Source organism: Acomys minous, assembly GCF_964271855.1.
Source record: "Acomys minous genome assembly, chromosome: 17".
Classification (NCBI taxonomy): domain Eukaryota; kingdom Metazoa; phylum Chordata; class Mammalia; order Rodentia; family Muridae; genus Acomys; species Acomys minous.
Genome location: NC_140500.1, coordinates 26,258,584 through 26,282,370, shown reverse-complemented (window position 1 = coordinate 26,282,370; position 23,787 = coordinate 26,258,584). Strand labels below are relative to the sequence as shown.

Here is a 23,787-nt window from a genome sequence, read left to right as displayed (position 1 = left end):
TTGGTGCCCACAGAAGCCAGAAGAGGACATCAGATCCCCTGGGACTACAGTTACAGACGATTGTGAGCTGCCCTGTGGGAACAGAGCTTAGGTCCTCTGAAAGAGTGGCCAATGCGCCTAATTCCTGAGCCGCCTCCCCCGACCCCATCAATTACACTGTTATTCACTCGTCAGCCACAAGAACTATTACAGAGTTGAAACTTCTTCTAAAATTAAGCTTTATACACTCTATCATGACATACATGCTCCCGCTTGCATCTTGTCCCTTCTCGTCACCTAATAGCAGCCTTCCTTGCTCTCCTTGTGTTATGCTGTGCCCACGCTTACACTTGTGTACACATATGTGTGTATACATTGTAGGCTAGGATCCACATCTTTCTGAGTTTGGGTCAACTCCCTAAATACTCTACCTTCCGTGTTCATCCGTTTTCCTGCAGATGCCCTTATTTCACTTATCCCTACAGGTGAACACCATTCCCTTCTGTATTTGTGCCACTCATCTCTCTCTCTCCATTCATCTATTGCTGGATGGCTAGCTAGGTGGGTTTTGTTTTCTTGAATAATAAATAGAGCAGCAGTAAACAGGCATAAGAACATATCTCCAGGGTGGGATATGGAGTTCTCTGAGTGTATGCCCCGGAGTGGCATGGCAGGGTCATGTGGTAATTCTATTTTTTTCATTTGCTAAGGGCCCTCTGAACTGACTTCCATACCGGCTGTGTTAACTCTCGCTCACTCCTACAAGCAGTGAGTAAAGGCTCCTCTTTACTAATGCTTGCTTTAGATCTCTCGGTGACAGTCATTCTGACTAGGGCAAGCAGGTATCTGAAAGTAACTTTAATTTGCCTATTTTAATGATGAGGGATGCTTGACACTTTTATAAATCATTATTGGCAAGTTGAGTTGTGTTTCTTCTTTTGAGAACTGTCTATTCATTTCGTTAGTCCATCTACTAATTGGCAACTTTGGGGGTGGGGGGGTTGGTGTTGCATGTTTGAAGTTCTTTGTAAATTCTGGATATCAGCCCCTGGCTAAACGTATAGCTGGTAGACATTCTTCCACCCTGCAGGGCGTTCTCTCTGCTGGTGGTTTCTTTTGCTGTGCGAAACCTCTCTAATTTAATGCGATCCATCCTATCCGTCAATACCTGGGCTTGTTCTTGTGCCGTCACAGTTTTGTTTTGTTTTGTTTTGAAGAAAGTTCTTGCCTAACCTGTGTCTTGTAGAATATTTCCAGCTTCCCTTTCAGCAGTTTCAGTGTTTCAGATTTAAAATTATGACTGTTGATCCTTTTCCAGCTGATTTGTGTACAGTTGAAGGATGTGGAGTTACTTTCGTTATTTGGCTGGTAGATGTCCACGCTGATCAGCCATGTTTGTTAAACAGGCCTTTTCCGTTGCAAACGTTCACCTCCTTTGTCAAAAACGGTGGCTGCAGCTTTGTCAGCGTGTTCCCAGCTCCTCTGTTTTGCCTCATTGCTCTGCCTGCCTGTTTTTACGTCATACCAAGCTGTCTTTTTCACTAGAGCATAGATTCTATGTATACCCTGTAGGATAAGTTGAGTCAGGAATTGTGAGGCCTCCACCTGTGTCTTTACTCAGGGTTGTCTTGGGTATCTATGGTCCTTCATGATTCCGTGCGAATTCTTAAATTGCTGAAATGGTGTGCTCCAGACCAGGAACAAACAGCTCCAGGTTCTCCCAGCACTCCTCGGTCTCTATCCGCTGCGGGACATGGCTGACATACCCTGCCCTGTGTCCTGAATTTTCAGGACAGAGCTTTTCTTTCCCCTTCACCATATCATCTGAATCTCAGTTTGTCTTTGTTTGATATAATATTGGCATAGGTTTGTTTTAAATCACCTTTATTACTTGGAAATATGTTCCCAATATTCCCAGTGTCTCCAGGACTTTTATCATGAGGAGGCCATGCTGAGCTTTGTCACATGCCTTTGTGGCATCAGTTGAGATGCCTTGTGGCTTCTGTCCTTCAGTTTGTTTGCCTGGCGCATTACATTTTCTTGACTTGTATGTGTTAAACACCCTTGCATCTCTGGGGTGAGGCTCACTTGGTGTCGATGAATGATCTTCTCCATGTGTTCCTGAGTTTGTTATGCATGCATTTTGTTAAGAATTTTTGAGTTGGACATGATGGTGCACGCCTTTAATCCCAGCACTTGGGAAGCAGAAGCAGGCAGATATCTGTGAGTTCGAGGTCTGATCTATATAGAGAGGTCTGGGACAGCCAGGATTACATTGAGAGAGACCCTATCTCAACAAAACAAAAACAATAATTTTTGCCCCTAAGGTCATCAAAAAAATTAGTCCGTAATTATCTTTCTTTCTTCCTTTTTTTTTTGCATTGACCTGTTTGGGTACCAAGATAACACTGGCTCTGTAGAATGAGTCTGGTGGCATCCTTCCCTTCTTGCTTTGTGGGATAAAGTAGAAAGAGTTGGTGTTAAGGCTTCCTTGAGCGGCTGATAGAATCTGGCAGTGAGCCCATCTGCTCCAGCACCTTTCTTTCTGGGAAGATTTTAATTACAGTTTTGCTCTTGTTGCTTGTAATTGAGAGCTTCAAGTTTTTTGTATATTCTGGTTTAATGTTGGCCCGTCTTTGGCTTTTGACAGTTTGATCATAATATCTCTTAGAATTGGCCCTTTATGTTGATCTTACTTAAAATCGAGGGGGAAATTTATCTTTTTACACATCATTCAAAGTCTATATTTGTATTTTATATTTACAATGTTCATCACATATGAGAAGCTCGGGGGCATTGTTTCTCCAAATGCTCTCTCTCTCTCTCTCTCTCTCTCTCTCTCTCTCTCTCTCTCTCTCTCTCTCTTTCATTGTCCCACTCTTCTCCTCCTGGGGCTCCTCCAGTGCATTGGTGCTCAGCCCAGTGGTGTCCGCAGATCTCTGCAGCCTTTGCTAAACTCCATGCTTTCTCCTTCACACTCAAGCATCTCTGTTGTCCTATCTTGGCTTTCACTGACTGAGTTTTCCATCTGCCAACATCTACCTTTGAAACTTTGCAGTTTTATTTTGGTTTTGGTTTTTGTCTTTCATTTTAGTTATGGTATTTGCAACTCCAGAATTTCCTTTTTTGTTTCTTTTTAAGTTTTTTGCTGGTATTGCATCTTGTTTATATATTGTTACATGGATTTTTCCACGTCTTCCTTTGTTCCTTTGGATGTCTTGAAGACTTGCAAAGTGTTTGTCTGATATTATCTGTCATCTGATGTTTTCCAGACATAGTTTCTATCAGCCCTCCCCTCCTCCCCAATGGCCATACTTTCCTATCCCTTTGTATGCCTGGTGTTTTGTTTTTGTTTTCATTGAAAAGTGGGCATCAAAACCTAACGGTGTAACCCTGGAAATCCGATTCCTTTTTCCATAGTTTGCCATTGTTTTGTGTTTTTATTGTTTTAGGCTGACTCTGTGCTGAAGATCAGTCTTAAGTATAGGTTTAAGGTCTCAGCTCTTTCTGGTCACATGCATGGTCACCGTACAATTCTCTTTATAAATGCAGCTGTTTTAAAATATTCTTCCCTTTAATGCATGGCTCCAAAGACTGCAAAGTGAATTGATGGAAAGGAAATAACTGGTCCTTACATTTTCTAGAAGTGACTTGGGCTAGGAGAAGAGACTTGCACCAACATGGAAAGTGCAATAAAGACGGCCATTGGTCTTCATGCGTGCATCACAGTAACCAGATTCAGCAACCACAGCGGGCTCCCCTATTTTTGGAAAGCAGGGTCTTTGGGGCTAAACTTGACTCCTGTGAGATGTGTTCTAGCTGCTCTAAGAATACATGCACAGCTGCCTGCGCAGGACTGACATGGGAGGTGGGCAGCTGGAATGCAAAGAGCTGAAACTGATAGACACTAACTGCAATTTACCATCAAAGAAGTCTCCCCCAAGTTGAAAGCCTTTAATAGACTCAAGCATTCCGAAATAGTGATATCAGACATATTCAAACCATGCAATTATTGTCTAGGTGGGCAGGCTCCCAGCGCCTCCTACTCTACCATCTTATCTTCTAAAGCGCAGAATGCTTTTTTTCTGCTTCGCTTGTTTTAAATTTTATAAATCTGGCTTAGTATATGTGCTTTTAGGACTTGCTTTTTCATTTACCGTATTTTTTGGACTATAAGACGCACCTGACCATAAGATACACCCAGTTTTTAAAGCAGTAAAACAAGAAAAACAGTAAAAACAGCAATCAGACCATAAGGCGCACCCTAATTCCTCCCCCCCCCCACACGTTTTAGGGGGAAAAGTGCATCTTATATCTGAAAAATACGGTAGTTTGATGCCACCAGGATTCTCCTGGGTTTTTGCATCCTCAATGTCAGTCTCTCCCATCGTCTTTAATCTTTAGTCTTTATCACCTATGGACTGCTTCCCTTGTCTTTCACTTTCAGGAACAGTATTGTGAGCACACATGCTCTCTCTCTCTCTCTCTCTCTCTCTCTCTCTCTCTCTCTCTCTCTCCCTATCTATCTCTCTATCTCTTGTGTGTGTGTGTCTGTGTGTGTGTGGTGGGTGTGGGTGTGCACACATGTGCTGTGGATGATACAAAGGATCCCCTGCATGTCAGGCAAGCGTTCCAGCACTGAACTCTGTGCCCATCCCATGAGAGCCCTTACCCATGTCATTTGAGGCGTAGTGCAGGAGTTTCCCTTGAGTCTGTATCTCGGATTATATTTTCTAGGTCTTACGCTATGTAGATATCCAACTTTGGGAAACAAACTGTTTTCCAAAACAATCGGATGAGTTACATTCCTTTGAAGCAATGAACAAGATATCCTGGTGACTCACACTCTGTCTAAGTAGGTATTGTCCAACCTTAAAGCTCCCTGTTAGTCCACGATGATGGTCTGACGTCACAGTTTTCTGATGATGCAGTAGGAGTAGCTGTATGTGTTCCCTCCCTGAGAAAGGCATTTTGCATTTTGCCCACTTAGCTCACAGATTTACTGGTGTTAACCCATATTTTCATTCCTGTTGTCTTAGTTAGGGTGTCTATTGCTGTGATGAAACACCATGGCCAAAAAGCAAGTTGGAGAGGGACAGGTTTATCTGGCTTACACTTCCACATTGCTGTTTATCATGAAAGGAAGTCAGTACAGGAATTCAAACAGGGCTGAATGCAGAAGCCATGGAAGGTGCTGTTTACTGGTTTGCTCGACCTGCTTTTTTATAGAACCCAGGACCACCAGCCCTAAGATGGCACCACCCACAATGGACTGGGCCCGCCCCCCACTGATCACTAATTGAGAAAAGTGTCTTACAGCTGGATCTCATGGAGGCACTTGCTCAACTGAGGCTCCTTCCTCTCTGATGACTCACATGAGTCAAATTGACGCACAAAACCAGCCGGGACACCTATTAATACCCTGACTTGATTTTAGTAATCCTTTCATACATTGCTACGCTGGGCTCAGTAACCTTTTGTTTAGGACTTTTGTATTTGTGCTTGTGTGCTGGTTTGAACAGGAACGTCCCCCATAGACCTATGTGTCTGAATCCTTGGCCCAGAGGGACTAGCACTTGAAGTTGGAGTGAATGCATTTCTGCATTATGCTATGGCTACAAGCCTATGGCGGCCAGGGAGTGAGTGTGGTGGTTTGAATTGCAGTGGTCTCCACAGACTCATCTGTTTGAATGTTTGGCCACAGGGAGTGGCGCTATTAGGTCCAGAGGCAGAGGCAGGCAGATATCTGTAAATGCAAGGTCAACCTAGTCTGCATAGTGAATTCTAGGCCAACCAGGGCTACACAGTAAAACCCTGTAGAAAGAAAGAAAGAAAGAAAGAAAGAAAGAAAGAAAGAAAGAAAGAAAGAAAGAAAAAAAGAAAGAAAAAAAATTAAAAGTAAAAAGACATATTAGTGTGGCCTTGTTGGAAAAAGCGTGTCACTATGGGGATTGGCTTTGAGGTCTCCTACGCTCAAGCTATGCCCGATGTGGCAATCTCCTGCTGCCTGCAGATCAAGATGTAGAACTCTCAGCTCCTTCTCCAGCACCAGGTCGGCCAGCACGCCACCATGTTTCCCACCATGATGATAATGAACTAAACTTTTCTAAAACTGTAAGCCAGGCACAGTTAGATGTTTTCCTTCATAGGAGTTGCCAGGGCCATGGTGTCTCTTCACAGCAATAAAACCCTAACTATGACAACTTGTAAGGAAAGTGGTCATGTAAATTTCCTTTCTTTCTAGACATGGCGGCTCACACCTGTGGTACCAACACTCAGGGGCTTAGACAAGAGAACTGACACAAGACAAAGCCCAGCCTGAGCTACATAATGAGTTTCAGGCCAGGCGGAGAGAGGGGGGGAGGGAGGGAGGGAGGGAGGGAGGGAGGGAGGGAGGGAGAGACTCAGAGAATTACAATCCCAGCACGTCAACATACACATAAAAGGTTAGAACTAAAATGGCTGAGATAGGACAAAGAAGTAAAGAGCGACAAAGGATGATCCCTGGAGGGCTGGAAGAGGGCTTGCTTAGCACGCCCTTGAAGAGGAGCCAAGCTCAGTCCCCAGCACTCACATCATGGTGGCTCACAATTGCCTGTAATCCCAGCTCCAGGGGAATCCTGGCCTCCAGGGACACTGGCAGTCTGGTGCATATATCCACACACAGACCCACACACATGTATCTAGATAAAAGGGATAAAATAAATTCCTAACTCACTCGCTCTGTGATCTGTGTGGTAATAAGTGATGTTAATTGAAATGAATTTTAAGCTGTGGAGCATCCTGTGAGTGCTTGAGAAGGGCGCATGGGGTCCATCTGTCGAAGGAAGACCCCGTGCCGTTGGCTCTGTTGTGCTGATTTGTTTGCTTCCATTTCCTGTGTCACTGTTGCTTTGTCTGCTTATTGTGGCTGACTTTTCATTATCCCCCCCCCCAATATTTCATTTTAAATTTCTTTCTTGGATGTCATAGAGTGGTACCCTCATGGTATATTTTCTTTCCTTTTGGTTTTAGCCTTTAAATGTCATTTTACCTTAACCAATGCCTCTCAAAAATACTTTAAAACTCTTAAATAGTTACCCAAATCAGTAATCTTTATGACATTTGCATTTTTAGTGCCTGTTGGTATATGTGATCTTGTTTTAAGTCGTTTTACAAGTCCCAACATTTTCACATTTTCTTTTTCTTTTTAAATTGCTACTCCTATTGGTAAATCTCCCTTCTCTGTTATACACACACACACACACACACACACACACACACACACACACACACACACACACACACACACCTATCCATCTATCCATTTGAAAATAAGCTCCTCGCCTGGTCCAATTCTTCTGGCAATTACTTTACAATATCATCAGACATATTCAGCATGACAGGGCATTACAAATTATTATCTTCTTCCCAAAAGAATTCCTTGCAGGAGAGGACTTCAGAATTTCTGTGCTCCTGGCCCCTTCTCTGTCCTCCTGACCCCTTTTCTGTCGTGATTTTACTCTACCATCAACTCACATTTCAAAAAAATTGTCCCACAGATGATTACCGGGACTTGACTTAACATTTGCTGTTTCTGTTCACCATCCCTTTGTGCATCCTGGGCTGTTTTTTTTTTTCCAGGTTACTTTCCCTCTTCCAGAAGCAAACTCTCTCAGGAGTCCTCTCTCATGGTAAACCGCCTCCAAGTGTGTCTCCCTGCAGGTGTTGCCCTCACTCTCAGCTTCTTATGAAGAGCATTCCCACCGCAGGAGCACTGTTCTCTCAGCATCCTAGGGCTGCATTTTCCTCCTATGTCTCCCACTGATGCTGAGGAAATCTGCGATCAGTTTAGCTGCTGTTCCTTTTCTGGGTGCTTTTGAGATGTGAGTGTTTCTCCATGACATTCTGCAGCTTTATGCATCTGCATGGAGACATCCTTTTTGCTGCACTGAAATACATTACGTCTTCTGGATATGTAAATTGGGCTCTCTATTCTAGAACATTAGCCAGCATCTCTTTTTTATCATGTTTTATGTGTGTTTGCATGTGTGTGTTGTATGTGCATGTATGTGTTATGGGTGCCTGTGTGTGTATATGTGTATATGTGCCTGTGATCATGCATGTAGAGTCCAGAGGTTGACATCCAATATCCATCTCAATCTTCTACATCTTATTGGGTGACATGGTCTCTCACTGAACTTGTGCTGATTTGGCTGGACCACCAGACAGCAAGTTCTGGGGATCCTCCTGTCTCTGCATACACTCCGGCACTGGCATTACAGGCACAGGAAACTACAAAGTGTGTGTGTGGGGGGGGACAGGGGCCTGGGTATCCAAACCCATGTTATCAAGCTTCTGAGGCTAGCACTTAACTGAGTCATCTCTCCAACCCCCATCCCCACCCATGGAACATCTCTTCAGTCATTGTCTTCCTCACAACTCTCCCTTTTGTTTCTTTGTGCACCTCCACTAGGGTATTTACGACATTTTCTCATTCTAGAATCAACATAACTCTGGACTAATCTTTCAGATGTTGAATTTTCTCTTTCTGTGTTTTATTTTCTCACTGAGATATTTCTTTTAACCTGAACTCTTTTCATTTTTAAAAGTCCCAAAATATTAAAAACATTTCTCCTCCTCCTCCTCCTCCTCCTCCTCCTCCTCCTCCTCCTCTTCACAGTGTCTCACTATGCAACCCTCACTGACTGGCCTCGAACTCAGAGACCCTCCCACCTCACCTTCTCAGTCGTATTTCACAATGCCCAGCTTGCTTCTTTCCTTCCTTCGTTCTTCCTTTCTTTGAAGAAGTGTCTCTCAATTACAGGTCTCTCTATTGTATACCCCTTGTTATCCTGGAACTCCCTATGTAGACCAGGTTGGCCTGGAACTCGGAGAGATCCTCCTGCCTCTGCATCTCAAGAGCTGGGATTAAAGGTAAATGCCGCCATGCCTGGCTTTGCTTCTTCAGTCTTGATCTTTTCTCGTTGAATGTTCTCTGTGGCTCCTCAAACTCACTGTGTTGCTCAGTCTCTCCTCAGTGTGACAGAACATCTGAAATAGTCAGCTATGGGGAAGATGGGTTTATTTCTGCTCACGTTGTCAGAGGTTCTAGTCCATAGTCACCTGGCTGTGTGACTTTGGACCTATGACAATATAAGACATCATGGTAGGATACATGTTAAAGCAAAGCTGCTCGCCTTTTGTGTTGGGGAAATCGAGAGAAAACAGGAAGAGGGGACCAGGGTCCCAATACCCACTTCAAGGTAGATACCAATGGCCTAACTTCCTCCCACGAGGGCACCACTTCAGGATTCCCCTCAGGACACCATGGGCTGGGGACCAGGCCTTTAGTAGTAGATAAGCACTTGGGGACATTTCAGACCCAGATGATGTCACATGCCCAGCCTGTATTTTGTATATGGTGGCTGCACCATCTGTAATTCTCAGGAAGATACATCCAGTGCAGGTGATTTCAGTGCCTCTCACACTTGCTTCTCATGGTTTTGGGCATCTTCATGTATGAGCAGCACTGCTCCTATGTTCTCTAAGGAAATCCTATAGGCATGAAACCATGTGGGAAGGAGGGATAGAGAGGTTGGAGAAGGAGGAAGGGTGAGAGGGAGCAGGGGAGGGAGGAAACTTTCATTTTTGTCTCGACTTGAGGATAAGGCATCCAGGACTGTCAAAGCCCTCTAAGGTTTTGATTCAGGCCAAGAATGTCAGCTCAGCTATTCCTCAGCACTGTTCTCAGTCCAAATTTCCCATCACCCCACTGCTGTCATCACCTGGCTGCTCTCAGAGTGGCCTTGGGAGGAGGGCCTTGCTCTTCTTGTCACTTGCAGCCTAAGCCAAAGCCATGCCACACATGTTCCATCAAGCCTGCCTTTGCTCCTGTCCTGTTTCCTTCCTTCAAGACCTTGCTTTTGGCTGTTCCTTCCCTCCCCCCCCCTTCCCTCATCCATTCATACTTGGTGGTCTCAGGGAATGGTCCTGAAGGCTCCGTCCCCTTTGATCCCACCTGCCTTCAAACCAGAAGCCCCCCTCCCCCAGGGGCAGCTAGACCGCTGGGTTCTGCCCTAGTGCTTCGTCCAGACCCAGCACAGCATATTACAATCCCATCTGTTCTTCTCGCTCATTTTGAACCCATTATTCCTGATTACGAAGGTCTTTCTCCACAGAGGATTTGTGAATCATGCTGGTGGTATTTTATGCACATTTATCCTAACTAATGTTTAGATGAAAAGACAAAATCCACCCCCTGCGCTCTGCTAGGGTTCAAGCAAGGTCTCTCATGCCCTTCCTTCCATACAGGAGACAGCTGTTGAACACCTACTCTGCTTGGTACCAGGAGTTCCTGACATCAAATTACTTAGTAACTTTTTTTTTCCCTTAGCCCAGGAGGGACCACACATGCTAATGAGCCACCTGGCTGGGGTGAGAGCAGGTCACAGCACTGGCTCTCACTGTGGCCAGATGGCTCCCACAGCTCCTTTTCCTCTATCTGATAGACGGTTTAGCCTCACAAATGAGCCCCAGGCACATGTGTGGGTCCCTACACTGGCTCTTGCAGTTTTGATAGCATCTGTCTGTCGACCTGGCCTCCATCCTTGCCAGCTGCCTCAGTTTACAGGGTGTAGTTAGTTTAGTGTCCTCACCAAGCTCTCAATACTGGAAGCAGAACCTATCCTAGGGGTCAGGACTATTCTGAGAGCCAGCAATAGCCAAGACCTCCCAGCAGCTCCCTGAGCTGGTGAGAAGTGCAGCCTTTGTTTCCTCAGGAATAAAGTGGACACCTGATGAAAATGGAGTCATTGCCTTTGACTGCAGAAACCGTGGCTGGTAAGCACTCTCAGAGGAGAGGCACTGGGTCCCAGCATTTATCTTCCATCCTTTGGGCTTTGCCTGCCTTTCTTGCCCGTCCCCTCCCCAGACACTTAGGGAGGAGCATCAGTGGCTTAATCTGACCCAGGAACAGGAAGACTTGCTGGCTATACTCCTCGCTCCCTCCCCGCTATCTCCTCCTCTGAGCTCCCTCCAGTGCCCAAGGCTGTCTCCAGATTAGCCTCCAGCTCTGCTCTTGACAAATCCTTTGCCTGGTAGACCAGCAGGGTCTTCAAGCCCCCTCCCTTCCTGTTGCCAGGCCCACGGGGACTCTGGCTGTCCTCTGCCAAAAAAACCGAGAAGGCTTATTTCCAATCTCACCACCCCCCATAGCCTTGGTGTCCAGGAGTTACAGCACACCACGAAACCTAGGGATGGCAGTTCATCGACCTGAACTTGGGAAAACCCATGGGCCTGACCAAATGCATTAACTGGGGGCCCCCAGCCAGGTGACAGTACCAGCCTAGGCCTCCATCCCCAGTTGCCTTTCTTTCTGCTAAAGGTACATACAAGCTGCCACTTCTCCCAAGGACATAGTGATTCTGGTGGACGTGAGCGGCAGCATGAAGGGGCTGAGGATGGCTATTGCCAAGCACACCATCACCACCATTTTGGACACCCTGGGGGAGAATGACTTCGTGAATGTAATTGCGGTAATGGCCTCCTCTTCTGCAGTTACTCTTTGCTCTCATCTGCTCTGGGGGAAAAATTTTTTTTTCCCTGAACCATAAGGGCCAGTGTTTCCAGCCACAGATGCCTCCCATCCCAGAGGGGACACCTTTCTCCACACTGGGGACTCCTGAACTAGCATCCATAGTCTGCCTGGGGGTGGGGGTGGGGGGGGTGGCGGCTTTATGAGGTCCCTTAAAGCACCTGAAATAATATGTGAATGTGCACGCCCCTTGTGGAGGCCACATCTTCCACCAGCCCCTGCAGTGCCCACAGACCATGGGCTTCCGGCAGCCTCCCATCCACAGGAGGTCAGATGGTCTTGGGCCCTTGATCTGCTATGATTCCCCTTCTCTCGCTTTCCTTATCCTCTAAGTCCAGATACACAGGCAGGAAGGAGGTGCATAAAAGAGAGGGGAGAGAGGGCTTAAAAGTACAACCAGATAGGGGACCACTTCAGCTCCACGGAAGCAGCGCTGACAGCCACCCTGGGGTGTCATTTGGAAGGACACTCAATCCAAAATTCTTTACCAGTCTGCATAGTTGCTGCCATTTCAGGCTGTTAGTGGAATTTATGTGGCATGGAGACACGCTTCGGCAAAAGTGTCTCTCTTCAGAATGATCCTGCTGGGGGAATACAAGCCTTGAGCTGCTACCCAAGGCTCAGCTTGGTCATGGCATCACTCCAAGCCCATCACCTTCCCTGGGCTGACTTCCACCCCCACCCCAGAGCCTGTACCCACAGGATGGTCCACAGAAACAGCTTCCAAACCCTACTAGGGAAGGGAAGAGCACTGTCCCTCAGAGCCTGCAGCTCTTCTGTCTAACACTCTGCCCTTGCTTCCTCAGAAAACCTCCTGGGGAGAACACTCACACCCAGCATTCCCAGTGTACCCCACAGCTCTTCCATGATGCAGCTACTGTGTCCTCTCCCCCCACCCCCCACCCCACCCCCATTACTTAAGCAGAAAGTAGATTAGGGGCTTTAAAACAGCTGTATTCTAACTACCAGGGAGAGTAAGAAAAGGGGCAGTAAACACTCCTGTTTCTCCCTGTGGACAGCACACATTTGCAGGACAAAGGGCAAGGGCACATTTGTAACTAGTACATTGTAACTAGGCCCAAACCTATAGTCTCAGGATTCTACAAGCTGCGCCAAGAGATATGATTTAAATTCCAGCCCAGCCTGGGCTACATAATGAGACCTTCTCTCAAACAAACAACAACAAACAGTAGTTTGGAGGCTCCTACCCAGGCTGGAGAGGGATTATGCAAGGGAGGGGGGTTCTGGAATTGGTGGAAGGTGCCTTGGCTGGCCTGAGTGCACAAAGCAATTCCCTCGGGATGGCAGGCTCTCAGCACACTCTAGAAGGTGCACCTTGCATTAGAATCAGAACTTGAGGAGCAGTTTTAGAGCCAAGATCCTTTGCCTGTTCTGCTCAGACACCCCAGACAGTACTGCCCAATTGCCCAAGTGAAACGTCTGTTCGTCTGTTCGTTCATGTTCTCTCTCTCTCTCTCTCTCTCTCTCTCTCTCTCTCTCTCTCTCTCTCTCTCTCTCTCTCTCTCTCTCTCTCTCTCTCTCCTTTACTGTGGCCTGCAGTACAATGACTACGTCCACTACATCGAGCCCTGCTTCAAAGGCATCCTCGTCCAGGCAGATCGAGACAACCGAGAGGTGAGTCTCCTTCACAGCCAAGGCTCCCAGCCGGCTTGGGCAGTGTCTGTGAAAACCGTCGTGCAGTGTTCTGCCCACCACGGGGCCCCTGGGAAGAGCAAAGCAAGACAGCGTGTCCCCCGGACTGTCCACCCCTGGTTAGCCTCATCCTCGGCACTGCCTTCTAGGAGGAGCCATGGATTGGCACTAAGCTGCCCATACTTAGTTCATCTTTGGGCACTTGGGAAACATGGACTCAGGTGACTGTGATTATCTGCACCGTGGAGTCTTGCAGCCAGGCCCTGACAACAATTCCAAGCACTCTCCTCAGTTAGGAGCAGGATTCCTGGACCCACTTGATCCTCTGAGCCTCGTCTCATCTTTACCCCTCAACAGCATTTCAAGCAGTTGGTGGATGGACTGATGGTCAAAGGCGTGGGTATTGTGAGCCAAGCCCTAATTGAGGCTTTCCAGATCCTGAAGCAGGTACCCACTGCGGGCGAAGCCTGGGAGGGTGGAGGTAGAGGGAGGGAGGCTGTGTTGCTACTACAGGTCACGTGATGCCCGTAGTGACTGCCTCACCCCTGGATCCCTCAGTTCCAGGAGTCCAGACAAGGGAGTCTCTGCAACCAGGCCATCATGCTTATCACAGATGGGGCCGTGGAGGACTACGAGCCCGTGTTTGAGACCTATAACTGGCCAGACCGCAAGGTGACTGACTCGTGCTGGAAGTCAGGGGAAAGGGGGCCTCTCCCGATGCCAAGGGGGAGCTCTAAATCATGGTAGTCTCACACGCAGCACAATCCAAGCTCAAAGTTCTTTCCCATTAGACCCGTTCACCAGTTCAGGTATGTTCTAATTGCGTGTCCCGAAGCTACAGCAACCTGAGCCCGGAGGAGGGGGCAAGAGGCTGTAGGGCAAAGGACCAGCATGGTTTTGAGACCTAAGAACTGCTCCACGCTCAGGACCCTGGCAGTTCATGTGCGTGCCAGGCCCTCCCAACTTTCTCTAACCTAAGAGGGTGTGACTGGAGCACCCAAACAGGGTGTGCATGGGCCTAGGTCTAAGCCCTTCACAAATGGCACTGATGCTGCCTGCAGCTGCTAAGCCCGTCTCTTGTGGACAGGTCCGAGTTTTCACTTACCTCATTGGAAGGGAGGTGACTTTTGCTGACCGCATGAAGTGGATCGCCTGCAACAACAAAGGTAAGTGACTTTAGCAGTCCACACTGAACCAGTGGGATCACAAGCAACATGGAGGACAGTGCCTGGGAGGGCAGGGCAGGCTTCTCTCCAGAGGCCTCTTCGCATGGAGCTGTGTCGTGTCCAAAAGTCTGCTCCTCATGCCCCATTGTTGACAGAAAGTGAGGACAGATCTCTCTGAGGCTGGGGGGGAAAAGCCCATCACCCCTGAAGGGACTCTAGGCTTATAACGCCACCAGAAATGCAAATGAGAGGCCGCTTGTCCGTGGTGTACACAAGAGAGCTGTCTCCTCAAATAAAGCCTTGTACAAATACACAGCAGAGAAGGCAGGGTGGGAGACAAGAAGGGACCCACATTTTCTATGTCAGCTTGCTTACACCCCATCTTTATTCCTATGGTGGCAAATTAAGATGCTGGCTCTTTGTTCAAAGACAAAAGCAGAGAGTCATCTTTTTTTTTTTCTTATTGTGTGTGTGCACACATTGGTGAAATGCCCAAAGGGGTGTGTGTGTGTGTGTGTGTGTGTGTGTGTGTGTGTGTGTGTGTACATGTGTGGAGGACAGTGGACCCCAGGAGGAGTTGTTCCATCCATCTTAGTGTTTTGAAGCAGGATTTCTCTTACCAACTGAGCTAGGCTAGCTAGCTGGAAACCACCCACTTCTGCCTCCTGGCACTGGGATGCCGAGGGCAAGCCACCCCAGCCAGCCTTTTTTATATGGGTTCTGGGGATGATGCTCATATCTTCAGGCTTGCCAGGTGCTTTACCAACTGGCCTACTACTTCAGCCCCTTCTCTTTTTCTTTCTTTCCACCTATTTATTAATTGATTAACTTTTCTGAGGGAGGTTGATTTTTTTTCCTTTTTCAATTATTTATTTACTTGTTCTCTTTATGTGTGTGCATATGTGCATGCCCATCTGTGCACATACCCAAGCATATGCATGTGGAGGTCAGAGGACAACCCATGGAAGTCAGTTCTCTCCTTCGATCATGCAGGTTCCAAGGACTGAACCTATTAGCTTGTCAAGGCTTCTTAGCAAGTGGCCCTACCCACTGAGCCATCTTACCAACCCTATTTATTAGTTTTATGAGACAGGCTATTGCTGGATAGCCCAAAATGATCTCAAGTCATAGTGATCCCCCTGCCTCGGCCCCTCAAGTTCTGGGATTGCATGTAAAGGTTACCACACCCAGCATGTCAGCATTTTCTCTGGAATAGTGTTTTGTGTACCAGCGGTTCTCTTCCATCTGGGATCAGAACCCAAGACCTGGGTTTGCAATGCCAATTCTGTTGAGTCAACAAAAATTTCCTGAGCATATACTTTTTTGCCTGGTGCTGTTTGAAGGCTGTGGCTCAAGGGTGATGGGACAAGTGACTCAGTCTTGATCTTTTGTAACCAGCATATGGACCTTGGTTGCAATGTGATGGGAATGCGTCATGGTGGCACAGAGGCATGGGCTGGGCAGGGTGCAGGGGAACACCAGGAAAGATGCTTTCCCAGGTTGGCGAGTGTGGGGAAGGGCTTTGCTCGTGAATAGCATGCGCTAGGAATCTGAGGCAAGAGACGTGGGAGGAAGGAAAGCTGTCCCATTTTGCTGGCATGGGGGATGATGGTGTGGGGACGTGGTAGGCAATGAGGCCAGCACTTACCAAACCATTCACAACCCCGTTAACCAGGTGCCCTTTTCAATAGCACCATGGCTACCCTGAAAAGAATACAGCCGACTGCTCCATAGCCTGAGGGAAAATGGAGATGAGGGAAACCGAGGCGCTCTGGACCCAGGGGACAGAAGTCACCATCTTGTTAGGGTCCCTGAACCCACATGTTACTCTCACAGAACATAACATGTGGGAGACTTATCGGTGGGCATCACTGCTGCAACTGAGGCCCCTGCTGTTGTTTAGGGGAGCAGAGCATTCCTCCAAGATCTTCCAAGATACAGCATGGAAAGCCTTTGTCTTGTCCTAGGGGACCAGGCGTTACCTCCAGGAAGGAGGGAGGCCATCAAGAAGCACCCAGAAGCTGGGAGTGCACATGGGTCCCATGCAGGGGCCAAGTAGAGCATCTCCTTTGCAAGCCATGATCAGTCACACAGCCTTCCCCTCTCCAGGCTACTACACGCAGATCTCCACACTGGCCGATGCCCAGGAGAACGTGATGGAGTACCTGCATGTGCTCAGCCGTCCCATGGTCATCAACCATGACCATGACATCATCTGGACAGAGGCTTATATGGACAGCAGGGTGAGCATGATGGTGGCTCCAGATGGGCAGGGAGGCCCAGAGTTAAGGGGAGGAGCAAGAGGTGACTTCTTGGTCCAGAGAAGCCAATATTGTGCCTACATGGGGCAGGGGGGAGTTATGAAGGGAGATGGCAGCCTTCCGTGCCCTTCTTCCCCTCGCAGCCCTCAACCCACCCCCAGCACCACTTTGTGCCCAACTGCCCCAGAGGCACCATCCCTCTGCTTTTTGGGGCTAGTGGGGAGGGGGCAGTCATGCTTAGCCCCTTGGTTCCTCCTGGCTCACACACCTCTTACTGACTCAACCCCATGCTGACTCCTAAGCGGCAGAAGTGACTGAGAAGGCACCCTTTCAGCTTTTCAACTCCTCTGTTCTCTGTGTCTGAGGACAGGGGCACGCTTGCCCTGGGATGTAACAGTAGACACAAACCATCTTGCCAAGCTGGGGGCAGAAGCCTCAAGGGATCCATTCTAAAACCCCTTCACAGTAAGATGAGTCCTTGATCAGCTGCAGCGGGCTCTTCCCCGAGACCAGGGGATCCCATCTGTCCCACGCTAGTGACAACTCCGTGAGCTGGAGGCCACAGGGAAAAGCCTCTCCATCCAGATAGGTTCCTTCCATTGTTCAGGTGGTCACTGGTCACAGGCCACCTGACCGTGGTTGGAGAGCTGAGAGAGGGAAAAAAGGAAGGCAATGAAAGACAGGCTAAGACCCGCTCTGGGCTTATCTTGACGTCACCACATTGCAGGCTTGCACCCACCCCTTCTTGCTTGTTCCTCTTCCATCCATGCATGCTCCCCGATCCCCAACCCCAGCCAGGCATGTGGCTCCCTGTGCCTCTCTCACATGTGAGTAGTAAGCCATGCCGAGGACCTGGCAGAAGGAGGTCTGAGAACTTGAAAGGCAGCAGTGAGAGAAAGATAGCCGTAGATAGCAGTGGCCTAGGTAGCCACTGGGCATGAGTCTAGCAGAGGAATTGAGAAGGAGGGGACAGGGGCAGAGACAAAACCTTGCTTCACTAAGCCACTGTGCAAACGATTTCAGGTACTTTATGTCAGCCACGCTGAGGATCTGTTTTTGTCCCTGCCTGGAAACAAAGGCAGTTTTGTCTTCACTTTAAAAAATGACCTCTGGCCCCTAGTGTCAGATCTCCCCAATCTCCCCTTTCCTATCCTTTGCAACGTGAACCTCCCTGCAAACCAGGCCCACGTGCAGATGTCTGGACCCACTTCTGGAACCTTCAGGTTAAGGATGTTAGTCCATGGAGAGGACAGGTTACCTCACCCTCTACCATGATACAGAGCCAAGGGGGCAGGGACAGCTCACACTACACAAGTATGAGAGAAGGCATAAGGGAACTGGGGAAGTGAGCCCTGCCCAGACTTGGCCACAGTTGCCCTGACCATGCTCCCCTGGCCTGTAGATCCACAACTCCGTGAGGTCCTAAGAGTCTTGTGTAGCCACAAAGACTGAGCCTTATTAAATAGAGATGCCAGTGCAGTCCGTGCACAGAAAGAGCTCGCTTCCCAGCTCCACGCTGAAGTGTCAGCAGAAGGAGAAGAGAAGATCCGAAGCTCCCGCCGATCCCAGGAAGTCTGCAGTACACACAGCGGCCTTCCGGTGACCTGAGCGCAGGGCAGCTTGCACAGCATGCTTGCTTCCACGTCACGTGGTTGTCGTCTTCATTATAGTACAGGGCACAGGTGCAGGCCCCTACTGAGGTAGCAGGGGAGCCCCCATGGGTTGCACACAATTCTAGTTCCGGTTCTTTCTTCTGAGTGGAGAGAGCTAGGCATCTGCCCTGTGTGTGTGTGTGTGTGTGTGTGTGTGTGTGTGTGTGTGTGTGTGTGTGTGTTAGGGGTGTGTGTGTGTGTTAGGGGTGTGTGTGTGTGTATGTGTGTGTGTTAGGGGTGTGTGTGTGTGTGTGTGTGTGTTAGGGGTGTGTGTGTGTGTGTGTTAGGGGTGTGTGTGTGTGTGTGTTAGGGGTGTGTGTGTGTGTGTTAGGGGTGTGTGTGTGTGTGTTAGGGGTGTGTGTGTGTGTGTGTGTTAGGGGTGTGTGTGTGTGTGTGTGTGTTAGGGGTGTGTGTGTGTGTGTGTGTGTTAGGGTGTGTGTGTGTGTGTGTGTGTGTGTATGTGTTAGGGGTGTGTGTGTGTGTTAGGGGTGTGTGTGTGTGTGTGTGTGTGTGTGTGTGTGTGTGTGTGTTAGGGGTGTGTGTGTGTGTGTGTGTGTGTGTGTGTGTGTGTGTGTGTGTGTTAGGGGTGACCTGAGGCAGATGACACCCCAGACGCCCTGCCTTCCGGCCATGGTTCCTAATCCATGTCTGTATGTCTGAGCGGCTCTGCAGAAATGTCTTTCACTCTGTTCACTAGCCTGGGCCATGTGGGGCAAGGACCTTGGGGCCATCTCTGAGGCATCTGGAAAAAGCTGTGCTGTGCTGTTCTGTGCAGACACAAAACAGCCTGCTTGCCCGGCCTGTGCTCATCCTTGGTCTGGCCAGATGAGACTGCTTGGCTTTTGGCATAGACCTTGCCTGCCTCCCCTCCCAGCTCTCCAGGCACTCCCCTGGAGCTCCTGCTAGCTCCCTCCAGCCCCTGCATTAAGAGTGTGGGCTCCCACCCTGCTCTGGGTAACAAGCCAGCAGACACCTGGGTCCACCCCTCCTCTGATCTCTGGCCCTTCCTCCCAGCAGCTCTTCACCTCAGAAGCGCAAAGCCTCATGCTCCTCACCACAGTGGCCATGCCAGTCTTCAGCAAAAAGAACGAAACAGTGAGTGCCTACTCCCCACGCTGTAACATGGAGGTTGGAGCTCAGACCACTGAGCTTCACAGCCAAGTGCAAGGGTTGGATGTAAATTCCCAAGCCCAGTCCTGGGCCAGCCATACAAGAGCCTCCTGGCCAACTACAGAGCTGAGAGCCCGTGCTTTCCCAATGCTCCTGCAGCCTGCTCTTCTCTTAAGACAGAGGCTATGGCGTCTTCTGCTAGCCTTCCAGATTAACCTCCCTTAGGCAACCAAAGTGGATAGACTCTGGAGAGTACATGAAGGCCTCTAGTAAGGGGATTTCTAGAGCTTTCCATGGTCTGTCTGGCCAGAAAATGCTTCCTTACAGGCCACTTGTGCTCTAGAGGCTACATGAGCTTACGATCCTTCTATTTCATCCTCTGGTGTGAATATTAATATTTCACTTAGCTTTGTATCTCGTGTAAATGTTGCTACTTAAATATTAATGCAAGACAATAATCTTGCAACCATGAGTTTGCTCTGGGGCCTCATCTGACAGAGTCTGTAATGTTATTTTGGGGCAACTCAGCCTATACTCTAACCGCAACGGGAAGACGATTAGATGCTCCCTCTTCCAGGCTCTGGGGAGGCCCAGAGTCTAGTCTGGGGAGCCCCGTTTCCCTGAACGTTGTGGTTTCCCGTCTAGCGATCCCACGGCATTCTGCTGGGTGTGGTGGGCTCTGATGTGACCCTAAGAGAGCTCATGAAGCTGGCACCCCGATACAAGGTGAGCCTGAGTGGGATCCCTGGGGGTGGGGCGGGGTGGGGTGTCTGAGCCCCAGCACTCCAGTGTTATGACAGAACATCTGAGAAAATCGGTTTAAAGGGAGGAGAGAGTCATCTGGCCTCACAGTTTCTGTGACTTCCGTTCGTGATTGCTTGACCAGAGGCCGGAAGGTTAAAGTGTGGCCCTGCTTCTTGTGATTCCTAGTTAAAGTCCACTGCTGGGAGCCGCTGTTCTCAACCATCCCTTCCCCTCCCCTTCCATGCCTAGCCATCCAACGTGTCTAATGCCTTTAACCCTTGACTCTGGCAGCTTGGGGTGCATGGATATGCCTTTTTGAACACTAACAATGGCTACATCCTCTCTCATCCTGACCTCCGACCTTTGGTAAGTACAGATCTTTGCTTTGAGAGACTAACAATAATAGGTTTGAGGACAGTTCACAAAAAAAAAAATGGTTTAAATTCCTTGGATAATGCAAGAGAAAAATCATCATCGTTGTACCTGCTTCTAAATCGTTTGTTATCTACAAGGATGTACGGGGCAAAAGTGCATGAAATGATCAGTGAGCACACCAGAGAGCCGTTCATGCGGGCTGCGGCTGTGAGAGTGGAGTCCTGCCGGACAGCCCACTTTCCACCACTGTAATAAAGCATCTGGAATCAACAGCTTATAAAGAAAGAACCGTTTCAGTCCACAGCTGGCTGAGCCCATTGCTTTCTGCTATGGTGGGGTGCACGCAGCACAGCATGATGGGAGCCTGTGGCAGAGTGAACCTGCTGACCCCAGGCAGTAAAATGAGAAAGAGAGTCGGGTTCCATAACCCTCTTTAAGGACATTAAACCTCTCGCTGGGCTTCATCTCCAAACGTCCCGCCGTTTGCCACCAGCGCCATGCTGGAACCCAGCCTTCGTCAACACAGAGGCCTTAGAAAGATGTTTCTGAGCCAAAGCGTGAGGGGCCGATGGCTCGGCAGTTAAGAGCACCTGAATTCAGTTCCTGGAACCCTCTGCAGGCAGCTCATAGCCCCCTCACCCTTGAACTCCAGTCTCAGGGGATTCGATGCCTTTGGCCTCCACGGACACCCACATTCACGTGTACATAGCCACACACAAGCACACACACACACATGTGCACTTCATTAAGAATAAAACAAATCTGTTAAAGCCTAATCACTGTGGACGTTTATCACAAGCCCTCACTGTCCCAGTGACTCCATCCCTCAACAACCTACCAGATGGTCAGCAGGGAATGTGGACAGTGAGTCCACAACAAAAAGCAGCAAGGCACTCTCACAAGGACGGTGAGCTGGCCCCCGGGCTGGCCTTTTGATGCCGCCCAGGACCCCTGTCCCCTTCTGACTCTGTCCAGGAGCTGTGGGTATTTTTCACATGAGTTCCCCAGAGCGCCCCGAGTCTGAGAACTCTACCTCCAGGCACTGGTGCTGTCTGAAGTGGCAATGGCCACAGTGCTGGTATGACGGCTGGATGGGTAAGGGGAGCCAAAGTCCTGGGAGTACCTTACACCACCCTTCTTCTGTCTTCTAAGGAACCCCAAGAGAGACCTCGATAGCAGGAGAATTTAAGAAGGGGCTTCTCTGTCCCGGGGGTCACTTGGAGAGATAAGCTGAACTGAGTCTTGTGCCAGTTAGCTCAAGGGGACACAGAATATCCTAAAACCTTTGACTGAGCCACTTAAGGCAAATTGTAGGCCTCAGAGTGGAGCACATTGGTCTGTCTGCCCCCTCTGTCTTCCCCAATTCAGACTCAGCAGGGCGTGTTTCTGAACCAATAATGGACAGCCTTACACTAATAAGTTCCTGGGAGTGGGGCCAATGCTATCAAATGGGTCACAGTGGGAGACCATGTAGGTTGGTCCCAGAATTGACATATAGAATGAAGGGGCATGAAACAGAAACCCCACATGTCAGCATTCATCTAGGACACTCGCGTGAATAATGCTTACCAGCCAATTCATATTGTGGACCTACTGTGTGCCTGACAGTATCATACTAGTAAAAGTGCTGAAAACAGAAAAACATACCTTATTCAGAGAATCTAATATATGAAAGCATATAAGCAAAATAGTAGAGAATATTCCTAGCAATAGAATTTTTAAAAGGTCAAGAGGCATGCTGGGGGACTGGAGAGATGGCTCAGAGGTTAAGAGCACTGTCTGTTCTTCCAAGAGTCCTGAATTTGGTTCCCAGCAACCACATGATGGCTCGCAACCATCTATAATGAGATCTGGTATCCTCTTCTGGTGCACAGGCACACATGCAGGCAAAACACTGTATACATAATAAATAAATCTTTTTTTTTTTTTTAAAGAAAAAAGGCATGCTGGGGGCCTACAAACCTTTCTATGTCAATGACCCTAACCAAATGAAATTATACGTTTATTCTAAGAGGCCAATGATTGGCTACAACCTGTCAGGTGTAGCTGGGATTTGGGAAATGGCACTGGAATGTTGCCAGAGAGACAGCTCGGGTAGAAGAAAGCAGGGCAGTACTGTTGATGGGTGTGAGCATCAGGAAGGCTGACAACAGCACTGTGTGGGCCACGGGTAAAGAAGCCATGAGAGTAGGGACCATGTAGAAACACTCATACTACAATGACAGTGACTTCAACCACCCAAGCATCTACTAGGGGCCCCTTTACAGAAGTAGATGGTACTATTTTTAATACGCTCTGGTGGTAAACTCTCCTCTCTTCTAATTGATTGCACTACTAAGCTAAACCAAGGAAGTATCATGGGCGTAATTACAGATAACATGATGATATCTCTTAGAGAAAGAGAGAGAGAGAGAGAGAGAGAGAGAGAGAGAGAGAGAGAGAGAGAGAGAACAAGAGAATGATGTCTCCCAGAGAGTTGGCTCATGGATCTGTGTCAAATTTTGGAGACAGGTGGTTATTAAGCACTGCAGATCTGCACTCGGATCTGACCAATTTAAAAAAAAAAATCTATCAAGATGAAATGCTTCTGCAGATGCCTTAAAATCTGGAGGAGAAAATGATTGCTCATAAAGCATTCTAAAATGATCATCTGAGATTAACAAGATGAAATATATGAGAAATAGGTGGGTGCTCTGCAAACTGAACACCCACGTGTGGGAGTGCACCACATGAGAACACCGAGGGGATTTGCCTGGCTGATGGCGCCATCTGGGCTGCCAAGCTGGCCTGGCTGTTCAAGCCGCCAACAGACACACAGCAGAGCGTACATGCCACTCACCTCCTGGCTGTGTGCAGCATTGATTTCTTCCCTGGCAGCTCCACGTTCAGGGTGACATTGGCAAAGCTGAGCATCTTCAAGGGAGCTGAGCATCTTCAGGCTGGAAGACAGTCAGGTCTTATGAGTGATAAGACTGAGCTTCCCAAGCCTTGTCAGGAAGAACATGTCCTCGGTGGTTCCAGAAGAGAACTGACAACAATAAGTAAAAGTTAGAAGCAGACAGATCCGAACTCCATAGGAGAGAGAACTTTCTAGTAATAAGAGCTGTCCAAACTGTGACAAGCTTTGTAATGAGTACAGGCTTGGCCTGGGTCATCCTGGGAGGTCACGGGATGCTTTGATCTTACGAGGGTACTTGAAAGATTTTAGAGAAGAGGGAAGGGAGGGAAGGTGGATACTCACCCTGCTTTTCCCATCCTATCTGACCCACTCC

The 23,787-nt window shown here is 48.5% G+C and overlaps 1 protein-coding gene across 3 annotated transcripts in view; it reads left to right on the top strand.

The window, feature by feature from the left end:
* The window catches only part of CACNA2D4 (calcium voltage-gated channel auxiliary subunit alpha2delta 4), a gene marked incomplete at its 5' end in the record, with an annotated part of 99,668 nt that overhangs the window by 13,139 nt on the left and 62,742 nt on the right, over nucleotides 1-23,787 (top strand). For 2 of the 3 annotated variants that reach the window (XM_084766092.1, XM_084766091.1), the window contains 10 exons: nucleotides 10,740-10,800; nucleotides 11,345-11,495; nucleotides 13,115-13,189; nucleotides 13,565-13,654; nucleotides 13,766-13,879; nucleotides 14,295-14,373; nucleotides 16,483-16,616; nucleotides 19,304-19,381; nucleotides 20,042-20,122; nucleotides 20,432-20,506. In XM_084766092.1, the coding sequence (XP_084622218.1) occupies nucleotides 10,740-10,800; nucleotides 11,345-11,495; nucleotides 13,115-13,189; nucleotides 13,565-13,654; nucleotides 13,766-13,879; nucleotides 14,295-14,373; nucleotides 16,483-16,616; nucleotides 19,304-19,381; nucleotides 20,042-20,122; nucleotides 20,432-20,506 (938 nt within the window). The remainder of the gene's footprint in view (nucleotides 1-10,739; nucleotides 10,801-11,344; nucleotides 11,496-13,114; nucleotides 13,190-13,564; nucleotides 13,655-13,765; nucleotides 13,880-14,294; nucleotides 14,374-16,482; nucleotides 16,617-19,303; nucleotides 19,382-20,041; nucleotides 20,123-20,431; nucleotides 20,507-23,787) is intronic. The other variant, XM_084766093.1, reaches the window with a different exon arrangement.